Genomic DNA, 22,733 nt, shown 5'->3' on the forward strand with positions numbered 1-22,733 from the left:
ACATTTTATCCTATTCTAAACTAGAGAAGATGAGGGCTACAGTACATTGCATGGTTCCATTAGACTGGGTGAACCACCATTGTGATCATATTAAAGGAAAAAGTCCTACAAATTGGGACTTGAGTCAAGTCTGCTGCTTCCTGGGTTCACACGTGCATGCACTTGTACAGACTTTTGAAGTCCTCTTTTGAAGTCCTCTGGGGTAACGCCTAACGCTTTGTCTTTGGCACACTGAAGTTTCTTGGCATCTTCTGCGAGGTAGGCTTTCATTATGAACAGAAAGAGTTCTATCATTCTAATGTGTGCAATGCCTGTTAGTGTGTCTGTATTCGCAAATGAGTGTACTTCTTGAAAGTTGGCCCAGAGTTTAGCCTACTTAAAATATTGTTCTTTTAAAAGTCTTTCACTGCTAACTTTGGCATTACTGTTATCTAGGGGTGTTCTTAGACACACACAATGTTGTTGTGTATTGTAAAGTGAAATATTGAATATCTAATAAACATAGTTGACACAAAAGGTTCTTTATTAGCTCTTTTCTCATGATGTTCTCACATGCTCTAAAAACCCTAAAAGAAAAAAGTTTCAAGTCTTAAAAATTGGGACTTGTGTCCCCAGTGTCTACTGCTTCCTACTGGGGTTTGGGTTGGAAGATGCAGAGAGAACACCTGCAGGCACGTGCACGCCTGTAGACTCATATTTTGAAATCTTCTGTTTTTTTGTGGTTCTTCTGGTTATGGGTTTCTTTTCATTTGTCACTTAAGCTTTACTGTCTTGGCGTCTCTAGCGAGGTAGGCTTTCGTTTTGAACATAAAGAGTTTTTCTATTCCAGGAGGTTCTAGGTTAAATTCAATTTAATTACAATTAAATTCTAAACAAATGTTTAACCAAAGAACTTGAGGCCTCACACTTTTTATGATAGATGGTTATTAACTTGAACAATGTCATATTCAACTAATTGGATAGCGTAATGCTTTTGCACTAAGTCAAAGTTAGCCAAGGCTTTTCTTTGATTTCCTAAACTCACAAATTACATCGCCATTTACAAAAAAAGTTGGGATGCTGTGTTAAATATATTGTATTATTCTTTTTTTGGGGGGGGGAATGTACGTTCATTTTGAACTTGATGTCAGCAACACCTGTCATAAAGTTTATCATACTTCAATTCTTGTTTTGGAGTTTTGACAATGATATATTGTCCCATTCTTGTCCAGTATACTGTAGGACTTCAGTTGCTCAGTTGCTTTTTAATCATGTTTTTCATTTCATGAGGTCTGGACTATACAGGCCATTTTAGTATCTGGACTCTTCTTCTATGAAGCCATACTTTTGTAATATGTGCAGAAAGCAGTTTGCTCATTTTCCTAAAAACATTTTTAAGGCTTTCCCCTGAACCTTACCTTAGTCATGGTAAAAAAAAAAATCTAAACTCTAATAGAGTAATTAGTGTCATGATAGTAAGGGATAAACGCCGCCAAGGTGGCCTGTTATTCAGAATGAATGGACGAGACCAAGGCAAAGAATTATGCCATAATCACCCGGTTGCCACTATAGAATTGAGCTTTTGTAGCACGCAGAGGAAACAAGCAGTTCTGTTTAAAAAGAAGCAGACTTGTTCAGTTTGTTTGTGAGGCAGCCAATCCCATGTTTAGGAAGGTGTGCCACTGGATAAGGTGGTGTTTGAGGAAAGAGGGTGACAGAAGATTGCAAACAAACAAACAAACAAACATTAAACTCTACGACTTCCCAGGATCTCTGGGTCTTCCGTGCATCCTCCTTGTGTGAAATAAGCCTGCCTTTAAATAGGCTATACAATTACCCAATTTAGTCTTGGGCAATTTAGTCTGTGTATGGGTTTGATAACCGTTGGTAAATTCCTCCGGTAGGCTAAATTTGGTTTGCTGCTGACATGCATGGGTAAATGTAAGCAGCAGATGTCTAGCTTGTTTAAAATGTGTTATTATACAACCTTCATTTATTAAATGTAACCCCCAGTACCTCCCATAAATCAAACTATGAGCAGTACCCTCCAATTATGGTGGGGTAATTCGCGCTCCGCCTGGAACTCATTGCAAGTTCTGTTCACATACCACATTGCTCTCATGTTGACAGACTGAATAATCTTTACTTAAACTCTTAGCAATTTTCAATGATGGTGATATACACTACTGTATCGTGCAATGTCCTGTGGTCAGAGGCCAAGGCCTAGTTCACCCCTTGGCACATGAGAGTAAAGTGGGTGGAATCATACGCAATGGTTTGCATTAAGTTTGCTATCACAGTGGTTAACACAAAATTTGCTTTGAAATAATATCTTATATTTCACAGGATTACTGGGACAAATGAGCCATAATCACATATAAAACTGAAGACGTCAACCATGGATTTATCAATCATTTATTTTCTGGTAGCTGTCTACCTGGCCCTCATACCCCAAACTAGCCCATCCTGCACCAGAGGCTCCCCCCGTGAGTGCAAAGAGGCCGAGTTTGCCCCAGGATCCAACCTGGCAGGTGAAGGTTTCGACATCACCAAGATGCAGCGCAAAGGAGCCTTTGTCATCGACATGAACCTATGGAGACGGGAGAACAGCACCTGCATGCTGTGCAAGAACCCGTATGAAGAGGGCAAGATGCAGAAAGTCCCAGCAGCTGTGGCGGACTGGCGACCCAATCAGAAATGCAGCATGAAGGTGGCCAGCTCAATGTATCAGTCCAGTGAGTCCTTGGTCAGTTCCAGTGCCTCTAATGTGGAGAACAACTGGAAAGTTGGTTTGAATTTAGGATCCGCATCGCTGATGCTTGCTGGCACTAACTCAAAGTTATCTGAATACTCAATGGAGAAGACAAAAAGGGACAAATTCACATTTTCTCAACAGAAGATGTCATGTAGCTACTACAGGTACAGTCAGGTATTCTTTTTATCCATGACAGTCACCACTGGGCTGTCATATTGATGTTGTAGTGTGTGCAACCAAAAAAAGAATCACATTGAGATATAAAGAAGACCAACAGTTGAAGACTGATTCTAAAGACAAACTTTGCTCTTTTTCTTTTTTGACATGTTCAGCTACAGAGTATCCAACCAACCCCAACTACACCCAGAGTTCCAGTATGCCATTAATCAACTTCCAAAGAAATACACCAGAAAGACCAAACAGGCTTTCTACAAACTAATCAATAACTTTGGCACTCATTTCATACCTAAAGTAAGTGTGACACACTATACACAGGCAAACACAGAAACCAACAGGGCCGTAGGCCGTGATGGGCATGGATAATGAGATTATGTCTCTGATGCACAGGTGACTTTGGGTGGGATGGTGCAGTCGGTGACCAGCATCAGGCAGTGCATGGCCTCTCTACAGGGCCTGACCTCAGATGAGATCAAGATGTGTCTTGAAGTGGAGGCTGAAGCCAGCATTGCAAGCAGAGGCTCAGCAAGGGCTGAGATGAAGCACTGTCAGGAGGCGAAGGACAAGACAGAGAGCAAGAACAGCTTCTCCAGCAGATTCAGCGACAGGTGAGCCTTGGCTATTTTGGATGACCTTTAATTCAACTTCACTTGAATATGTTAAATACAACTGAATGAAGGGCAGAGGCCTTATTCAAAGTAACTGTAGCAAAGGGAGAGAGCAGTGACACCACCTGGTCTTGAACCCAGGTCTCCGAAGTACTGACCCTGTAGCTTGACCGCAACACCAAAAAGCCAGGCCTGTTGTTATGGCAGTCAGAGCGCATAGTCGCATACTCAACTGTAGTGACATTACTCCGTGGGCGTTATCAATGTGTGTGTTTGTGTTTTGTGTGGGGGGGTTGCACAAAATACACTTTGGGTCAGGGGTCTCAAACTCAGGCCCCGTTCACACATACACAGGTATCTTGAAAAACAGAGACTTTTCCCTTCGTTGTGCCTTTCGTTTACATACAAACGGCGATTTCGCCCCAGAAAACGATTCTTTCTACAAACTCAGGCAAAAGTGGAGATTTAGGAAAACTCTCATTTCTTGTATGAATGTGAACTGAGGAAAACTAAGAAGAAAAACTGAGTTTTAGGCAATCTACGCTCCTTCTAGGCAGCAAAAAGTGCGACCAATGTTTTACATTGGTTTTACATTACATTTTCATTTGGCTATGGTGGTCATGGATGCATTCAGGGTAGCAGTCGCAAAATGTTGGTGCCAACCCTTTTCGTGTTTTCTTTTTTTCATTTGCAAATACGGTTGAAATCAAACAGAGAAAGTGATTAGTTGATGTTGTTGCTATTTACAGGATTCTGATCGGCTAATGTGGGCTCGAGCCTCTTCACACTACTACCTAATGTGGTACACCAAAACTTAGCTAAAATGTGGAGAATATAAAGCAATCAAGCATTTTGGGCAATGTGATTTTATAAGGACGTGCACCAAGGATGAAAGGCAAAGCTAGGCGAGCCAGGCGATATGGCCTGGCGTTAATTGTAAAGAAATTTACAAAAGATTCAGTGAACAAAAATGCTGATCATGGTACACGAAAATGTAGCTAAAAATGTGGAGAATGCAATGCAATCAAGCATTTTGGACGATGTGGAGTCACAACAAGCCAGCCGCAGAGCAAATACTCGCGGGAGGCTTATTTAGAAATTGATTTCACAGCATCCATGGACAAGAAAAGACATTTATCCAGTCTTTGGTTGTAGGTCTATCCAGTCTTTCCAGTCCAGCTGTCTCTAAGTTAATGTTTCAGGGGTAGGCCTGCACAGTTGTGTGTATATACTATATAACTGCTCTGGTTATTACAAGCCTAGAGGGTCCTCTGGCGACTGTAGACGGTTTATGTTTACTCCTCTTTCGTTTCGGAATTATTCAAAAACATGCTAAATTTCATATATAATTCGCACCTGACTATAAGTCGCAGGGCCAGCCCAACTATGAAATAAAGAAATGTATGCAGCAAATTTGGTCTTGACTCAAAGCTCTGGATGTCTGGCAACTAGTGGAGAGTACAAATGAGATTTGTCACCGTACTTGGATCTATCGTCTGTTTTAATCGGTGTCGTTGTTTGTTACAATTAAAAGTACCCTCAAGGGCCATGTTACATTATTATTTTGATCAAGTCACGGATTTGAGCGGGCCCAGGCCAGTTTGAGACCCCTGCTTTGGGTACATTATTTTGACATTTAAAGGGTGCGGGTGGGCATGTGCCTATACAGTAGCTTCAACAGCCAAGGGTCTAATTTTTTTCCTCCAAATTCATCCAAGGTTCACAGAGGTCTTTGGTGGCCACACCACTGAACCGGACCTTCTCTTCTCTGCAGACAAAGACCCAGCCGCCTACAAGGAGTGGCTTTCCTCCCTGCCAATCAACCCCGACATGATCTCCTATTCACTGGATCCCCTTCATGAGTTGCTGGCCCCCGACCTTACCGTGAGAAAACAACTACGCAAAGCAATTAAGCATTACATATTAGAGAGTGGACTCTGGCAGAACTGCTCAGAGCCCTGCAAGTCTGGTGTCAAAAGAAACCCAAAGGAGCCTTGTGTCTGCAGTTGCCATGGTGATCCTGGTGTAGGCAGTGACTGCTGTCCTGTTAAACGTGGTCTTGCTCGGGTCGCTATCACTGCAGTGAGGGCCACTGGGTTGTGGGGCGACTTCTTCACTGCTACAGATGCTTACGTGAAGGTCTTCAACTCTCAGAACATGCAACTGGCAAGAACCCCTGTGATTTGGAACAAGAACTCCCCTCAGTGGCACATGACCTTTGATATCGGTGATGTCATCCTCTCTCAGACCAGCATAGTGAAGTTCGAGGTGTGGGATGAGGACAGCAAGTGGGATGACGACCTGCTCGGAACTTGCACAGTGAACCTCATGGAGGGGACCAAGGAGAATGCATGTGGACTGAACCATGGAATGTTCTACTACAAACTCAAAGTGATCTGTGGCCCAAGCCTGAGTGGCCCATCCTGCTCTGAGTATGTGAGCTCTCCCATGAACAGTCACCTGGAGAAGCTGTACGTATCTCGTCATGCCCGACCCATACCGAATGAAATGCTGCAGAAAATGGGAGTCTTTGGGAATGAACATCCTATCATGATTAACCTGAGAGAGGACCCAAATGCACAACACAAGAAACAGGAGATTTAATTGATTACAAAATAATTGTGTAAATAAGCGATTCGGGTATCCTTTTCTCTTATTAATATTCATGGTTTGAGTTGCAATCGAGTTGATTTAAATATTGGGGCCGAGGGTGGGGGGGTGGGGTAGGCAGTTATAATTGCTGTGTAACATGCAATGATATATTCTAAAACCTTGTTTATTTCTTGAGTATTTTTGCTATAATGTAGTAGTATGTACAATGCTTTATTATGCAGCATTATTCTGACAAAATTACCGTAAAGTCTCTAGATTATGCATCTGATTAGACACTGCAGGTCCTTTTACTGGCCTGGTGTGGCTACAGGCTTGGATAATTAAAAGCAGTAATTCTCAATCCTGCATTTAAGCTTGATCTGTTTTTTAATGGAAATTTGATTGATTGGTTGTATTAAACCTCTTAAATCCTACCAGATGAAGTAATTACAGTACTAGTTTTGGGCAAAATCCTACATACAGTTCCTTTAATTAGAATTAAATGCAAAATAAATATTGAACTTTTCACTAGTTATGAGACATTTTATCCTATTCTAAGCTAGAGATGATGAGGGCTACATTGCATGGTTCCATATTAATCATAAACACACCCTTTGTTTTTTCCCGCCCCTTTTTCTAATCTGTGCAAGGTCTGTTAGTGTGTCTGTATTCCAAAATGAGTGTACATGATGAAAGTTGGCCCAGAGTTTAGCCTACTTAAGATATTGTTCTTTTATAAGCCTTTCACTGCTAATGTTGGCATTACTGTTATCTTTGGGTGATAGGTACACAAACACTGATACTGTGCATTTTTAAGTGAAATATTGATTGTCTAATAAACATAATTGGCAAAAATACTTGGGTTTGGGTTAGAAGACACCGAGTGAATACCTGCAGACGCGCATGCCCTTGTACACACTTTTGAAGTCCTCTTGGGGGTTTTGTGGCTTCTCAGGTTATGGGTTTCTTTCTATTTGTCACTTGTGCTTTGTCTTTTGCACACTGAAGTCACTTGGCGTCTTCTGCAAGGTAGGCTTTCATTATGAAGATAAAGAGTTCTATCAAGGGTCTATTCCAGCAAGTTCTGGGGCAAATTATTTAATTAGAATTAAATGCAAAAGTAATATTGAACCTTTCACTAGTTAAGAGACCTAGAGAAAATGAGGGCTCCATTGCATGGTTCCATATTAATCATAAATACCCCTTTGTTTTTTTCTTCCTCCCCTTTTTTCTAATGTGTGCAATGCCTGTTAGTGTGTCTGTATTCCCAAATGAGTGTACTTGTTGAAAGTTGGCCCAGAGTTTAGCCTACTTAAGATATTGTTCTTTTTAAAAGCCTTTCATTGCTAACTTTGCCATTACTGTTATCTTGGGGTGATCTTAGATACACAAACACTGTTGTTGTGTATTGTAAAGTGAAATATTGAATATCTAATAAACATAGTTGACACAAAAGGTTCTTTATTAGCTCTTTTCTCATGATGTTCTCACATGCTCTAAAAACCCTGAAAGGAAAAAGTCCTAAAAATTGGGACTCGTGTCCCCCGTGTCTGCTGCTTCCTACAGGGGTTTGGGTTGGAAGATGCAGAGAGAACACCTGCAGGCACGCACACGCCTGTACACACATATGAATGCACACACTTTTTCTTTCCATTTCTCACTTAAGCTTTACTGTCTTGGCGTCTCCTGCGAGGTAGGCTTTTTAGGTTCAACTCTTTCACAAGACTTTTTCTATTCCAGGAAGTTCTGGGTTAAATTGAATTTAATTCGAATTAAATGCTAAACTGCTTGCAGACCAAACTGTTTTGTCTAAAAATGTTACTTGCAAAACAAAAGTTTTTGCACATCAAAATCTTTTAAAGCGAAACGTTTGGACTTCGAAGTTGAACAGGATGTAATGTGATGGCATGCCTGTACACACATACACTTTTGAAGTTTTCTGTTTTTTGTGGTTCCTCAGGTATGGGTTTCTTTGTCACTTAAGTTTCCTGTCTTTTACACACTGAAGTCACTTGGCATCTCCTGCAAGGTAGTAACATAAAGTGTTTTTCTATTCCAGGAAGTTCTGGGTTAAATGTAATTTAATTACAATTAAATACTAAACAAGTTTTTAACCAAAGAACTTGAAGCCTCACCCTTTCTCTTGTAGATGGTTATTAACTTCTACAATGTCATATCCAACTAGTTGGATAGCGTAATGCTTTTTGCACTAATTCAAACTTAGCCAAGGCTTTTCTTTGATTTCCTAACTTCACATAAACTACATCACAACTTTCCAAAAAAGTTGGGATGCTGTGTAAAATGTAAATAAAAGCAGATGTTGTATTGTTTTTTTCTCTGTACGTTCATTTTGGACATGATGTCAGCAACACGTCTCGTTAGGAGAGGGGCATGTGATGCTTCAATTCTTTTGTTTTGATTATGATATATTGTCCCATTGTTGTCCAATATAGGATTTCAATTGTTCAACAGTCTGGGGTCTTTTTTAATTGTTCTTCATTTCATGACCCACCCAATGTATGTGACAGGTCTGGACTATAAGCAGGCCATTTTAGTATCTGGACTCTTCTACTATGAAGCCATACTGTTGTAATACGCAAGGCAAGATGGGAAGACCCAGGCTAATTGACGTCCAAATGGGGTCATGATTAGACGGCCAAATAGCGGACCTATTTTGCAAGTCCTGCAGTCGTCTAAAATTGGTCTTAGACCGACGGACGCAATTAAGATATAATCTGCACCTCCATCAAATGTCTAATGTTTAGTGGTAAGTCTACTCTGTGCGTAGCCCTCTGCCAGCGCTTCAAAGTTGCGCTTTTATGGCACTATCTGGAGCAGATTGGCTACCTTGAAGGTACTCTGTCTCGTAGGCTAGTGCCATCTGATATTCATTGCATTTGAGAAACCGGGTAAGATGAATGCCACATTTTCTTTCTATTCCTCTTAATAGGTTCTACATTCGCGGTAAAACTTCCTTCTTTAGACTTTTTTACCAAGACGTTTTCTCCTAGTACACTCCTGTAGTACGATCCTCACTAACGCGTGTGGACTAATAGACCGGAGCTGAGTTTAAATATTAGTAGAGCCTACTCTGGCCTGCGGCCAGCCGTCTATTGGCCATGAAAAATATTGGCCCGCGGCCAAAGTTGCTTGCCAACCCCTGGTGGAGACAATGGTATTGTTAGCTTTCCTGAGCCCATACAATAATTATACACTACTGTATCGCTCAATGTCCTGTGGTCAGAGGCCAAGGCCTAGTTCACCCTAGGGCACATGAGGCTAAAGTGGGTAGAAGCATAGACAATGCTTTGCATTAAGTTGACTTTTTTCAATCTCAGTGCTAACAAATAATTTAAGAAATACTGGACAAAATTATACATTTGTTTTGAAATAATGGAATGTTATATTTAAGCCATAACTTAAGCCCCGAGAGGCTGTAGTTTACACTGATTTTAGAACAGCTAAGGGGCATTGTTAGGCGCAGAGCCAATCATAATCGGACTGGAACTATCCGTTTTAGATTTTACAGGATTACTGGAACAAATAACCTGTTAATAACAGCTTGTGAATGAACACAAAAGAAAAGATATCAAAGTTAAGGTTTCAAATTAAAATTTCAGGTTTGACTATGGGTTTTTCAGCCATTACCTTTCTGGTAGCTGTCTACCTGGCCCTCATACCCCAAACTAGCCCATCCTGCACCAGAGGCTCCCCCCGTGAGTGCAAAGCGGCCGAGTTTGCCCCAGGATCCAACCTGGCCGGTGAAGGCTTTGACATCACCAAGATGCAGCGCAAAGGAGCCTTTGTCATCGACATGAACCTATGGAGACGGGAGAACAACACCTGCATGCTGTGCAAGAACCCGTATGAAGAGGGCAAGATGCAGAAAATCCCAGCAGCTGTGGTGGACTGGCGACCCAGTCAGAAATGCAGCATGAAGGTGGCCAGCTCACTGTATCAGTCCAGTGAGTCCTTGGTCAGTTCCAGTGCCTCTAATGTGGAGAACAACTGGAAAGTTGGTTTGAATTTAGGATCTGCATCGCTGATGCTTGCTGGCACTAACTCCAAGTTGTCGGAATACTCAATGGAGAAGACGAAAAGGGACAAATTCACATTTTCTCAACAGAAGATGTCATGTAGCTACTACAGGTACAGTCAGGTATTCTTTTTATCCATGACAGTCACCACTGGGCTGTCATATTGATGTTGTAGTGTGTGCAACCACAAAAAGAATCACATTGAGATATGAAGACCAACAGTTGAAGACTGATTCTAAAGATAAACTTTACTCTTTTTCTTTTTTGACATGTACAGCTATAGAGTATCCAACCAACCCCAACTACACCCAGAGTTCCAGTATGCCATTAATCAACTTCCAAAGAAATACACCGGAAAGACCAAACAGGCTTTCTACAAACTAATCAATAACTTTGGCACTCATTTCATACCTAAAGTAAGTGTGACAGCCATACACATCCAAACACATCAACCAACATGGGTTGTGTAGAAAAGACATGGATGTGATAACGAGTGATAGACATGGATGGAAAATGAGATTATGTCTCTGATGCACAGGTGACTCTGGGTGGGATGGTGCAGTCGGTGACCAGCATCAGGCAGTGCATGGCCTCTCTACAGGGCCTGAGCTCAGACGAGATCAAGATGTGTCTCGACGTGGAGGCTGAAGCCAGCATTGGAGGCAGAGGCTCGGCAAGGGCTGAGACGAAGCACTGTCAGGAGACGAAGGACAAGACAGAGAGCAAGAACAGCTTCTCCAGCAGATTCAGCGACAGGTGAGCCTGGAGTATTTTGGATGACTTTTAATTCAACGTCACTTGAATATTTTAAATACAACAGAATGAAAGCCCAGGGCAAGGGAATTATTCAGAGTAACTGTAGCGAAGAGAGAGAGCAGTGACCCCACCTGGTCTTGGTTTGGAGTACTAACCCTGTAGTTTGAACGCAACGACAAAGAGCCAGGCCCGTTGGAATGGCAGTCAGAGCGCATAATCAACTGTAGTGACGGTACTCCGTCACATTAACATTTTGGGTGGGCATTATTAATGTGTGTGTTTGTGTGTAGTGTGTGGGGGTGCATAAAATATTATAATAATGATGCAATTATCTTGCATTTGTCAACACTCTGGGTAGATTATTAAAGGGTGTGGGTGGGCAATTGCCCAACTAAAGCTTCAGTAGCTGAGAGGGTCTCATTGTTTTTTGATTGTTTTGTTTTCCCCTCCCAAATTCTTTCATAAGGTTCACAGAGGTTTTTGGTGGCCACACCACTGAACCTGACCTTCTCTTCTCTGCAAACAAAGACCCTGCCGCCTACAAGGAGTGGCTTTCCTCTGTGCCTGTCAACCCAGGTGTGATCTCCTATTCACTGGATCCCCTTCATGAGTTGCTGGCCCCCAACCTTACCGTGAGAAAACAACTACGCAAAGCAATTAAGCATTACATTTTAGAGAGTGGACTCTGGCAGAACTGCTCAGAGCCCTGCAAGTCTGGTGTCAAAAGAAACCCAAAGGAGCCCTGTGCCTGCAGTTGCCATGGTGATCCTGGTGTAGGAAACAACTGTTGTCCTGTTAAACGTGGTCTCGCTCGGGTCATTATCACTGCAGTGAAGGCCACTGGGTTGTGGGGAGACACCACCTCAGGTACAGACGGCTACGTGAAGGTCTTCAACTCTCAGAACATACAACTGGCAAGAACCCCTGTGATTTGGAATAACAACTGGCCCCAGTGGAACATGGCCTTTGATATCGGTGACGTCATCCTCTCTCAGACCAGCATGGTGAGGTTCGAGGTGTGGGACGAGGACAGCAAGTGGGATGACGACCTGCTCGGAGCTTGCACAGTGAACCTCAAGGAAGGGTCCAAGGAGGATGTGTGTCGCCTGAACCATGGAATGTTCTTCTACAAACTCCAAGTGACCTGTGGCCCAAGCCTGAGTGGCCCGTCCTGCTCTGAGTATGTGAGCTCTCCCATGAACAGTCACCTGGAGAGGCTGTACGTGTCTCGTCACGCCCGACCCATACCGAAGGATATGCTGAAGAAAATGGGAGTCTTTGAGGATGAACATTGGCCCCTTTCTGACTGTCACAGTAAAAACGTGTGAACAGGAGCAACACTGACTACATACTGCAGAAAGACTACACAGGAGAGTGTGTAGTCTCACATTCAGTTTGTGCCTAGAAATAAGGGCTCTCCAAGCATTCCACGTAGCCTGTTTGCAAGCATTATTACCAGGGAATTGTCCAGACCTTATGTCTGAGAGTGGCTATTTATTGTTTTGTTTTAGTATTAAACCAAAACAATAAATACAAATGTCAATACTCATTACAAAATGTCAAGAAAACTAATATATACTTTTATTTAGCATTTTGTATATTTATATAAAGATGTGTGTAAGTGCAGACCATTACACTGAATGACAGTTTTGCAGTTTATGAAGCTATTTCTAATATATTTTTTCTATTATATTATGACTATCGTTAGTGTAGCTCAATTTGTATAATACACAAAGTGCTCACAATAGAGGCTGTTGTAATTCCCTCTGCCTCTATTCATATATCAATCACTGTTATTTGCCAAAAAAATTCAACTTTAGCTCCTGAACATCCATTCATTCATCTCTCATCCATACACTCCTTACTACCACTCATCCATTCATGCATTCATTCATCCTTCCATCCATTCACCCTAGCCATCCATCCATCCATCCATCCACCCAACCAACCCAGGCATCAAACCATCATAACCATTCCTGATCCATCCAAGCCATCCATCAATCCATCTGAGCCACCGATCCATCTTATGATTCATCATAGCTATTACTGTAAACCAGTGGTTGTATCTTAAAACATTCTCAAACTTCTGCTCAAAGAGCTTGTTCCTCTTTGGAATCCCCAGGCCTGAAAAGTCTCTCTAGTGGTGGACTGGACGGAGTGACTGTATTATATCTGAGTGAAATTTTCTTTATCAGTGCAAGTCCATTAAGAGAGTCTATCCTGTGTGCTCCTGATTTGAAATAATCTGCAAATTGGCTTTCCAGTGTTTCTTGGTGTTTTAAGCCCTCAACATTGTCTTCAAGGCAGTGCTGCCTGGAGGGCACTAGGGTTAAGTTTAGGTTAGGGTTAGGGTTAGGATTAGGGTTAGGGTTAGGCTTAGGTGCCTTTAAGTCGATGATGGCAGTGTTGCCTGGATGACTATGTTGGGGGCTTAAAACACCATCAAGCTTCAGCCGTAGCAGAGGTCTCATCAAAGGAAAATAACTCATCTTCTGTGGCTGAGTCTGTGCTGAGGTGGATGTTGGTGCTGGTACCTACCGTACTTGCTGGTCTTGGTCTAGGACAATTGTATGGCACTCTGCCAGCAGACTTGCCTTGGCCTTGTCCTTCCTCTCCTGTGTCCGCAAGCAACGTAGTTTGAACTTGGGCAGAGTCACAGCAGCCTCACTTTTCCAGCATGTCTGCTAATCTTGTTTTGATTGCCTGAAATGATACATAGGAATGCAAAGAACATATTACATTTTCTGTCCATCTATCCACACACACACACACACACACACACACACACACACACACACACACACACACACACACACACACACACACACACACACACACACACACACACACACACACACACACACACACACACACACACACACACACACACACACACACACACACACACACAGGGTCTTTACTTCTTTTTAACTCCTATCTCCAAGCATCTGCTTTTTGTGTAGTATTGTGTGTGGATTGATGAAAATAATTCAATACATTTTGAGATGAGCCTGAAACATAACAGAATGTGGAAACTTGAAAGGGTCTGAAAACTTTCCAGTTGCACTGTACATTGTCCCTTATGTATTCACGTCATGAGCCCTATTGTGCAACCGGCCATGCGCTGCATATTTATTAAACCTTGTGCACAGCGGTGTGGTAATTAATGACATATCTGCCGAATAATAGTGTCTTTTTCTTCAACGATTCCCTGGACACTGGGGCACATGATATTTGATGGGCATGGTAGACCCGCTTGGCTGATAAGGAACAGAAGATGTTACTCGCCAACAATTCTACATTACGAAATGTTTGCCTCAAGGATCTGCATTGAGCCAGCCCATCAAGGTGGTGTAGCCATCAGTCATCAAAGTCGTATTATCAAATAACACCAATGGACTCATTTAGATTTATCATTTTTTTTTAAAAATAAGATAGTCAGATAGACCCACACACACACACACACACACACACACACACACAGTATACCTGTTGCTTACTTTTTATTTTATTTTTTATTTTCTTTCTAGCAACTTTTTGTATTTACTGTGTTATTTTAATTCATATTCATATATTATTCTGTAGGTCGTATTTGAATCTTTATTCCTTCTATTCACATATGCTGTATTTTCTACTTGTTTGTCTCACCTGTAAAGCACTTTGGGTCAACTCCTTTTTTATTTCTACAAATAAAACTTTTACTAACTGTATCAATGTGGGTTTGGTCGCTTGTTACCGTGCCATTTAGGTGGGGTGACAATTAAAAACAAGTGGTTTCAGTTCGTATAAAACTCAGTATTTAGACACAAAGTATAGACATAGCAATACTCATGATAGCAGTATATATGTCCCCTTCCCACCTGATCATCTGCTGATCACGTAACAATCAGGGTCACTGCCAAGCCACTGCCAAGGTCAGAGAGCTCACCCGTCAGCTAAAAATACCAAAACATTAGGATTTTCTGTCGCACTACTGTTCAAAATCCACACCAAACTATGTCTTTATAAACCTTGCTTGGTGCACTGGTGCACAGTCATATTAGTACAGGAAGGGGCCATCCCCAAACTGTTCCCATAAAGTTGGGAGCATGGAATTGTCCAAAATGTCTTGGTTAATGCTGAAGCTTTCAGAGTTCCTTTCACTGGAACTAAGAGGCCAAGCCCAGCTCGGGGATGGCCCCTTCCTGTTTCAACATGACTGTGCACCAGTGCACAAAGCAAGGTCCATAAAGACATGGATGACAGAGTTTGGTGTGGATGAACTTGACTGGCCTGCACAGAGTCTTGACCTCAACCCACGAACTACCAACCCATGAATTAGAGCGCAGACTGAGAGCCAGTCTCCTTGCCCAACATCAGTCTCCTTGCCCAACATCAGTGTGTGACCTCACAAATGTGCATCTGGAAGAATGCTCAAAAAATCCAAAGTCAAAAACACACTCCTAAACCTTGTGGAAAGCCTTCCCAGAAGAGTGAAACTGTTATAGCTGCAAATAGTGGACCGACGTCATATTAAACCCTATGGATTAAGAATGGAATGTCACTTAAGTTCATATGGGGGTCAAGACAGGTGCCCCCATACTTTTGGCAATATAGTGTGCAGTGGAACATATACAAAACCTTAAATATCTACTCCAATTATAGGCTACACAATAAACACAACAATGGTGCCATTTTGTAAACGACTAAGAGTGAAGATAGCCTACCATATTTAGGCCAAACCAGGACAAATTCTAAAATTGAATCGTGGATACTGTATATTACATGCAAATGCCTTGATTAGAGTTCTGAAATAATACTCAATATTCATCCATTTATGTGCCTGTCTAATCTCTGTTCGCTGATTATTAGCAGCTAGCTGCTATATGTCTTGTCTCACCATAGCCAATGCAGAGAGGCTTTGGACTGAAGCTGCAGGAAAGAGGGACAGCTAATCTTGCGATGCACTTTGCACAGACTGCTTTAACTAGAATTGTGTTGACTTATTATAAGGCGCCTAATATTTACCTGCAAAAGTGTCACTTGTTTTGAGAAATCTAGATTATAATTTAGGGTTTAGAGCCAGGCTACATCAAATCCAATTGCAAGGTATCCTAGCCTAGGTTGCTAACGTTAGCTAGCAATATCACTGAACATTAGCAAAGCAATTAGATCTGTAAAACACGAACCTACCAGCATGTGATGCATGGGCGTCATCTCTCAGTTTTCTTTTCTTTTCTTTTACAGATCCATATCTTTAGATTAATGATGGGGAGCTGTAGCCCTGACAAACGTATTTCACAGGGTGGAGCTAGCTGCTATCCTAGCAATCGAGCAGCCGAAAGATGAACCATACCACCTTCGACCAACACAGGACCCGCATAGGAGTAACCTATTTTTTACAGTCTATGTAGTCTAATAGACAAAGACAGGGGAGGAATAACCAGATCCACTTCACTGGAGTAGAGCCTATTTGCGTTAACGACCCCATAAACTACTCACCACCCAGCGCCGATAAGATAGGCCATGCCACTTTTTGAAGTGTTTCCAGTCCGATAGACAGTAAAAGAAAGTCCCTGTCTGACGTCACGAACAATGTGGTCTGCAACCATAGATATATGTAAGGGATAATGTATAGAACGCCGGTCATTATGTACGGGATAATGGACGACACGCCGTGCGGTTATTCAAAGTTAATGCACGTTCTAGACGGTGAAACGGCCCGACGCGAAGCGGAGGGACGTTCCGTCTAGAAAAGTGCATTAACTTTGAATAACCGCACGGCGTGAAGTCCATTATCCCGCTTATTCCACTGTTGCCACTTGCGTTGTGTTCGTTTCCGGTGCTAATTTAATTGTTTTAATCGCTATTCCACTGCTCGGTTGAGGCTAAGAAAAATAGCAATCTTTCAAAGTTAACGTTCATCAGAATCCTGGGATGTGCCAGCTTGACAACGGGAGATTAGAACTAACGACTGGCTTTTGGCCATAGCAACCATCCATTTAGAACTAGTAAACGCAGTTTGAGAAATTAGTTGAAATGTGTCTGGGAAAAGTAGTTCTACAAACAATACCGTTCTAGCGATTAACCCTCCTGTTGTGTTCATTTCATGTTAATCAGTTTTGTGTTCCCGGTCAAAAATGACCGACCCCAGTATAGTTGATTGTAAATCCATAATTATACATATGTATTCACCTAATATTGTTATGTATCTTTTAAATAGCTCAAGTCCTTGTGAACATTACATGTTTTAAAGTTCTATTTGCTATTTATGGCCTGTAGGCCTCAATGACCTGAGCTCATGCAAGTCGTTTTTTTAGTAAAAATAGCATAATATATGCATTACTTTGGCTCTAATCAACATTAAGATAAATATATTGTGCTATTTATCACAGAATACTTCATGTTCAAATTTAAAAAGAACCTTTGTTTTGAAACCATTTCACATTTCTAACAGTGGCACAAAATTACATCTTTTGTGTTCCCGGTCAAAAGTGACCGACCCTATTATAGTTCATTGCAAATCCATAATAAGACATATATTCATCTTATGCTGTTATGGATCTTTTAACTAGCTTAAGTTCTTGTAAACATTACATGTTTTAAAGTTCTATTTGCTATTTATGGCCTGTAGGCCTCATTGACCTGAACTCATACAAAACGTTTTGTAATAAAAATAGCATAACATATGCATTATTTTGGCTCTAATAAACATTCAGATAAAAATATTGGGTTATTATATCACAGAGTACATTATGACCAAGTTTTAGAATAATCTTTGTTTTGAAACCATTTCAATTTTTTCACAATTTCACAAAATCATACTTTTTGTGTTCCCGGTCAAAACTGACCGGTATGATTTTATTTGTACAGTATGACCATTAATAGTCAATAGCGTGCCTTTTCTGAGCCACAACTGACAACAATGAGCTTGAGTAGTTCTTTAATAAGCTGGCACAGGTCTCCTGAGGTATTTTGACCCATTCTTTCATTGCAAATTGTTCCAGCTGCATAGTTTTCGAACATGGACATTCACTTAGAGCACCCAACACAGATTCTCAATTGGATTGAGGTCTGGGCTCTATGTGGGCCACTCCAGGACCTTGGTTTTGGTATACTTGAGCAACTGTTGGACCAATTTTGATGTATGCTTTGGGTAATTGTCTTGTTGGAAGACCCTGCGACGACCTAAAGCTAGTCTAAGAGCCAATTTCTGCATATTATACTTCAAAATTTTCATTTTCTTGTTTCATGATGCCATGCACCTGAGCAAGGTTCCCTGTGCCTGAGGCTGCGAAACAGCCCCACAGCATGATGCTCCCACCACCATGTTTAACTGTGGGGTTCGACTTAGGGTTGAAAGCATCTCCCTTTCTTCGCCAAACATAAGCAACATCCATGTGCCCAAACAGTTCCAGATTAGTCTCATAAGACCAAAGCACAGACTTCCAGACTTAATTTTTTATCTCTCAAATGCTCACAGGCAAATCTCAGTCTGATAGAGAGATAGATAGATACTTTATATATCCCCAAGGGGAAATTCAAGGTTGGGATGTGCCACTCTTTGAGTAAAGGGGTTCTGAGACGATGGCCCTGAAGCCCACCATGATGAAAGGCCCTCCCAACTTTGTTCCTTGAAATATCAACTCCAGAAGAGGCCAGGTCAGCAACAATCATCTTGGCCGATGTCCGGCCTTCTTGCTGACATCTCTGACTATTTTCCTCTCCAGAGTTCTTGAAATCTTGTGCTTACAACCAGGCCCAGGTTTGTTTTGTACATAATTTGTCTTCTTGTACTTGGCAATGATGCAACGTACAGCAGTTCTAGACACTGTGCTTGGAAATGGCAGTATAACCTTCCCCCTTATGATCCTCCACTATCTTCTTTCTGAGCTCAAGACTGATTTCCTTTGTCTTTGACATGGTCAGTAAGAGTAGTCCCTCGACCTCGATAATGTGTACAAGTGACTTGTGCCTTGTTTCTTGGAGTCCTTTTATGCTGATTGAATGCTTGGGTATTGTTATAAAGCCAATTAACTGCACAGGTGTGGTTTGAAAGCTGATTGGTTAATTAGGTGTGTTTTGAGAGCAAAAAAATCACATGCGCAGTAATATTATTGACCATCCCATCATGGGGGCTAATATTTTTGACCACTATATGTGATATGCTAAAAACTAAAAATGTATTTTATATTCCAAAATGTACACCAAAAGCTACTAAATAGCACTTTTTGTGTGTGGGTGTAGGACAGAAACAGTTCATATGAATTGGCAAGTCACTCAACTCAATTTTATACACTTTTTGTAGTCACACCCATTCATTTCTAATGACCGGTCATTTTTGACCGGGAACACCACAGGTGTACACAAGTTGAATAAAACACACAAAATTGCATCAAAGTTATCAAAAATTATTTTGTGTGTTCAGATGCCCTATGTGAACAAAGTCATGAAATCTCATGACAATCAGATTAAGTTAACTATATTTTTCAGAGACAAAATGTGCAAAATCGGACAGATTTGACCGTAACACAACAGGAGGGTTAAAACAATTAAATTAGCACCGGAAACGAACACAACGCAAGTGGCAACAGTGGAATAAGCGGGATAATGGACTTCACGCCGTGCGGTTATTCAAAGTTAATGCACTTTTCTAGACGGAACGTCCCTCCGCTTCGCGTCGGGCCGTTTCACCGTCTAGAACGTGCATTAACTTTGAATAACCGCACGGCGTGTCGTCCATTATCCCGTACATAATGACCGGCGTTCTATACATTATCGCGCTTATTATATGGCTACCGTTTCGTGGCTTCCGCAACAACTAGCGGAGTGAACCCGTTGCCATTGGCAGCGGTCATTATAGAGATCGCTAAGACATGTGACCAAAGTCATCAAAACACAAAGAATTATGGGTACGTTTGGCTCGCCTGATGCCAGCCCATGTAAACTAGTGGGTCTGGGTCTATGATCTGGCATGATAATAATGAAAACTAAGCATGAAAAAAGTGTGTGAAAAACAGTTATAATCTCGCGCTTCCTTAGTGCTGCTATCCAAGCCATTCCTCGCCTTTTTGTCACCTCTGAAACATGACGTATACTATTATTTTTCCACGCTGGAAAACTATAAAAGATAAGCTTCATGTTACTCTATTGAATTTTAGAACACAGCAGGTAAACGGCATTTCGACAACTGCACTTCGTTGTTCCCACACGTCAGTAAAACAACTTAATTTTGGGCCACCTATTCCCAAAATGCGTTGCGTTTTACGTCACGTTCTCAATCTCTATACACTAATCCAGCGAAACACGGAAGTAACACAAAACCGCCATTACTGCGTGACTGGCTGCTAAGAAATTAGCCCGTTGGTTCCATAGGCGGCTGTTGCAGAGGTTAGCTGTCATTAATACACGTCTTAATACCTTATGTTGTTAATAAATTACCTTCATTGGTAAGTTTTGGCACAGTCTGACATCATTGATCCAATGTTCCCTTTCACCTGACATTTTCTTTCATGAGCGGGATCTCTTGTTAGACATTCTCTGACAGGATGCTTTCATTGAAAAGCACAGGCAAGTGTCACTCGTCACACTCGCAGGCACGCAGTAATGGCGATATTCAAGATGGCAGCGCCCATAAAGTTCGCGCTGGATTAGTGTATGGTCTGCAACCAGGTCATGAGAGTAGAGGCAAAGAAGTACCTACTTCTATATTCTTTGTCCTGGGTAAGATTTGTATGCACTTCATTTAGCGGAGAAAATCTCAACTGTTGTAACATAATATGACCCCATTGAACAACATGGAATGTGTGCCAAAATGTCTATCTGGGACAAAGTCCTGAGAATGACACTATTGTCACAATACAGGTGAATGGGACTTTTTCCCCCCTTTATAGATATCCTCAGACTTCTGCCAGATTCATATTAAAAGCCTACTTTTTGTATTAGCCTACACTTTAAAAAATAATAATATCTAGGCCTAATTGAATATGCGTAGGCTGTACACTCTTGAAGCAACAGCTTTAGGTGATCACAATGTTTACAATGATCATAGTGTGAGAATTCTGGTTTGTATTTTTAATTGTGTTTCTGTAGATGTTCAGTGTGGATGTTGTGTGTATGAGGGGATGTCCTGTGTTATGCTGTATTGTGCCGCTTCCTAGGGCTGACCATCTCCCGTCACCTGAAATGGGGCCTAAACACCTTGGCCCTCCTGAAAAAGGCACACAAGCGGCTGTTCTTCTTGCGTCAGCTAAATAAATTCTGGTTGCCCAAGTCAATACAAATCCGGTTCTACACTACCATCATCGAATCCATCATCACATGGTTCCCCGCTGCAGTAGCCAAGGACAAGGCCAAACTGCAGCGGGTGATCTGTACAGCTGAGAGGGTGATTGCTTGGCACCACCCTACCCAGCCTGGAGTCACTCCACAACACCAGGGCATTGAAGAGGGCAAGAAAGATCATGGAGGACCCTTCACATCCAGGCTCCGCCCTCTTCCAAATGCTACCCTCCGGGAGAAGGCTACAGCTCCCAAGAGCTGTGAAGTCCCGGCATCACCTGAGCTTCTTCCCGATCCCGACAGCTGCCAGGCTATTCAATCACAGCTCAAACTCTCTCCAGAACTGAATGCACTAATGCACTGTTTGCACTTTACTGTTTGTCCACTGCTCTGTGCTGCTCACTGCTCACTGCCTGCATATCATCAGCACTATCAACATTACTACCTCAGCATTCAACTCGCGCCTTGAATTTAGCAGCAAATTGCATTTGGGTAATAACAGGAAAATACAAGAATGTTGTAAAATCCGCAGTCAAAGAAATTAAAGGAGCATTTCATGATTTAGGCAAATCTTCATGCCAGACCCAGTTTATCAAAGCGAAATGTTCCTTAGCCTAGTGAGGGCATTAGAGATGTTCTATTAAAGCTAAGAACAAAATAGTGTCCTAATTAAAAGGTAGGCTGTTAAGTTAGAGCAAATACGAGAGTCTAGAGTCAGCCTGATCTACACAGAATTCATCATTTTTTTTCTATAGTGACAGTGCAGTTTTAGGTCTAGTGACACGTCTGGAATGTGCATCAACAACTCACATAATTTCATTGCTTCCTTCTTAGATATATACTTAAGTGGTTCAGGAGAAAACATTCATTCAATTCTAGTCACTTTTCATAATTGGCCCCAATCTATGGCGTACAGTGAGGTAATTTGTATTTGAAGGCTGTGAAAAGTCATGGACAATTCATTCAAGGACATTGAAAAGTCATGGAAAGGTTTTGAAATTTGGTCAGTGAAAATGGGTGGGAACCCTGAGTTGTCGAGTGTTGACTACCTAATGCGTAGTTCCAAACACAATTTAATGTGAGTGTCTCACACAGTGACATTTTTTCTTTTCTGTTTCTTTTTTGTTGTCTGCCTTGTACATCCTGTCACATGTTTATGCGTATACTCTTGGTATACCATTTGGTTCGTTTGTAGAACATTGTGTATGTGTGGAGGGGCTGTGGTTTCCTCTTCCTGTTGATGAGTCAAACTCTGCACACAGACAAACGTGTCAAGTGGTCCTGCAAATGGCAACACTTCTTATCTTATTCTTATCGGTCTAACAGCTGAGCTAAACCAGCTGTTCACAGGACAGCCACAATAATGTGTATTTATACTCACATCATAACAGCTTTGCAGAACATGTAAAAGCAACAAGACCGTGGAAGATGTATCTTACACTGTTCCCATGCCTTTCGCAATCACCACACTATGTGAATACTGCTATCTGAATCTATTTAATTACTCATTATCAAGTGAGTGGCAATGTGTGTTGTTGCTTAGTAATAATGAAGAGTCGAAAATTTGGG

At 41.7% G+C, this 22,733-nt stretch overlaps 2 protein-coding genes across 7 annotated transcripts; both read left to right on the plus strand.

Annotated features, from left to right (window-relative positions):
• Window positions 1–41: 41 nt before the first annotated feature.
• LOC134076626 (perforin-1-like) lies at window positions 42–6,219 on the plus strand. Its single transcript, XM_062531768.1, has 5 exons — window positions 42–258; window positions 2,326–2,898; window positions 3,067–3,205; window positions 3,302–3,519; window positions 5,238–6,219. Exons 2-5 carry the CDS (start codon window positions 2,378–2,380, stop codon window positions 6,121–6,123), a joined length of 1,764 nt encoding a protein of 587 aa, XP_062387752.1. The 5' UTR covers window positions 42–258; window positions 2,326–2,377; the 3' UTR covers window positions 6,124–6,219.
• Window positions 6,220–6,250: 31 nt separating this feature from the next.
• LOC134076627 (perforin-1-like) lies at window positions 6,251–14,568 on the plus strand. Of its 6 annotated transcripts, none has more exons than XM_062531773.1 (6): window positions 6,251–7,804; window positions 8,072–8,140; window positions 9,732–10,260; window positions 10,426–10,564; window positions 10,687–10,904; window positions 11,371–14,568. In XM_062531773.1, the coding sequence occupies exons 3-6, from the start codon at window positions 9,740–9,742 to the stop codon at window positions 12,230–12,232; spliced, it is 1,740 nt and encodes a 579-aa protein (XP_062387757.1). In that variant the 5' UTR covers window positions 6,251–7,804; window positions 8,072–8,140; window positions 9,732–9,739; the 3' UTR covers window positions 12,233–14,568. The 6 variants fall into 6 exon arrangements, with proteins under 6 accessions (XP_062387757.1, XP_062387759.1, XP_062387758.1 ...); XM_062531775.1 differs by having other exon boundaries at window positions 9,753–10,260; XM_062531774.1 differs by having other exon boundaries at window positions 6,251–7,140.
• The last annotated feature ends 8,165 nt before the right edge of the window (window positions 14,569–22,733 follow it).

The sequence above is a fragment of the Sardina pilchardus genome, chromosome 3 (genome assembly GCF_963854185.1).
Source record: "Sardina pilchardus chromosome 3, fSarPil1.1, whole genome shotgun sequence".
NCBI lineage: Eukaryota > Metazoa > Chordata > Actinopteri > Clupeiformes > Clupeidae > Sardina > Sardina pilchardus.

Coding starts and splice junctions, on each gene's coding strand:
- LOC134076626 (XM_062531768.1), top strand. CDS start 2,378: ATGGATTTATCAATCATTTATTTTCTGGTAGCTGTCTACCTGGCCCTC. Junction 2,899..3,066: donor ATGTCATGTAGCTACTACAG/GTACAGTCAGGT, acceptor TGACATGTTCAG/CTACAGAGTATCCAACCAAC. Junction 3,206..3,301: donor GCACTCATTTCATACCTAAA/GTAAGTGTGACA, acceptor TCTGATGCACAG/GTGACTTTGGGTGGGATGGT.
- LOC134076627 (XM_062531770.1), top strand. CDS start 9,680: ATGAACACAAAAGAAAAGATATCAAAGTTAAGGTTTCAAATTAAAATT. Junction 10,261..10,425: donor ATGTCATGTAGCTACTACAG/GTACAGTCAGGT, acceptor TGACATGTACAG/CTATAGAGTATCCAACCAAC. Junction 10,905..11,370: donor TCCAGCAGATTCAGCGACAG/GTGAGCCTGGAG, acceptor TTCTTTCATAAG/GTTCACAGAGGTTTTTGGTG.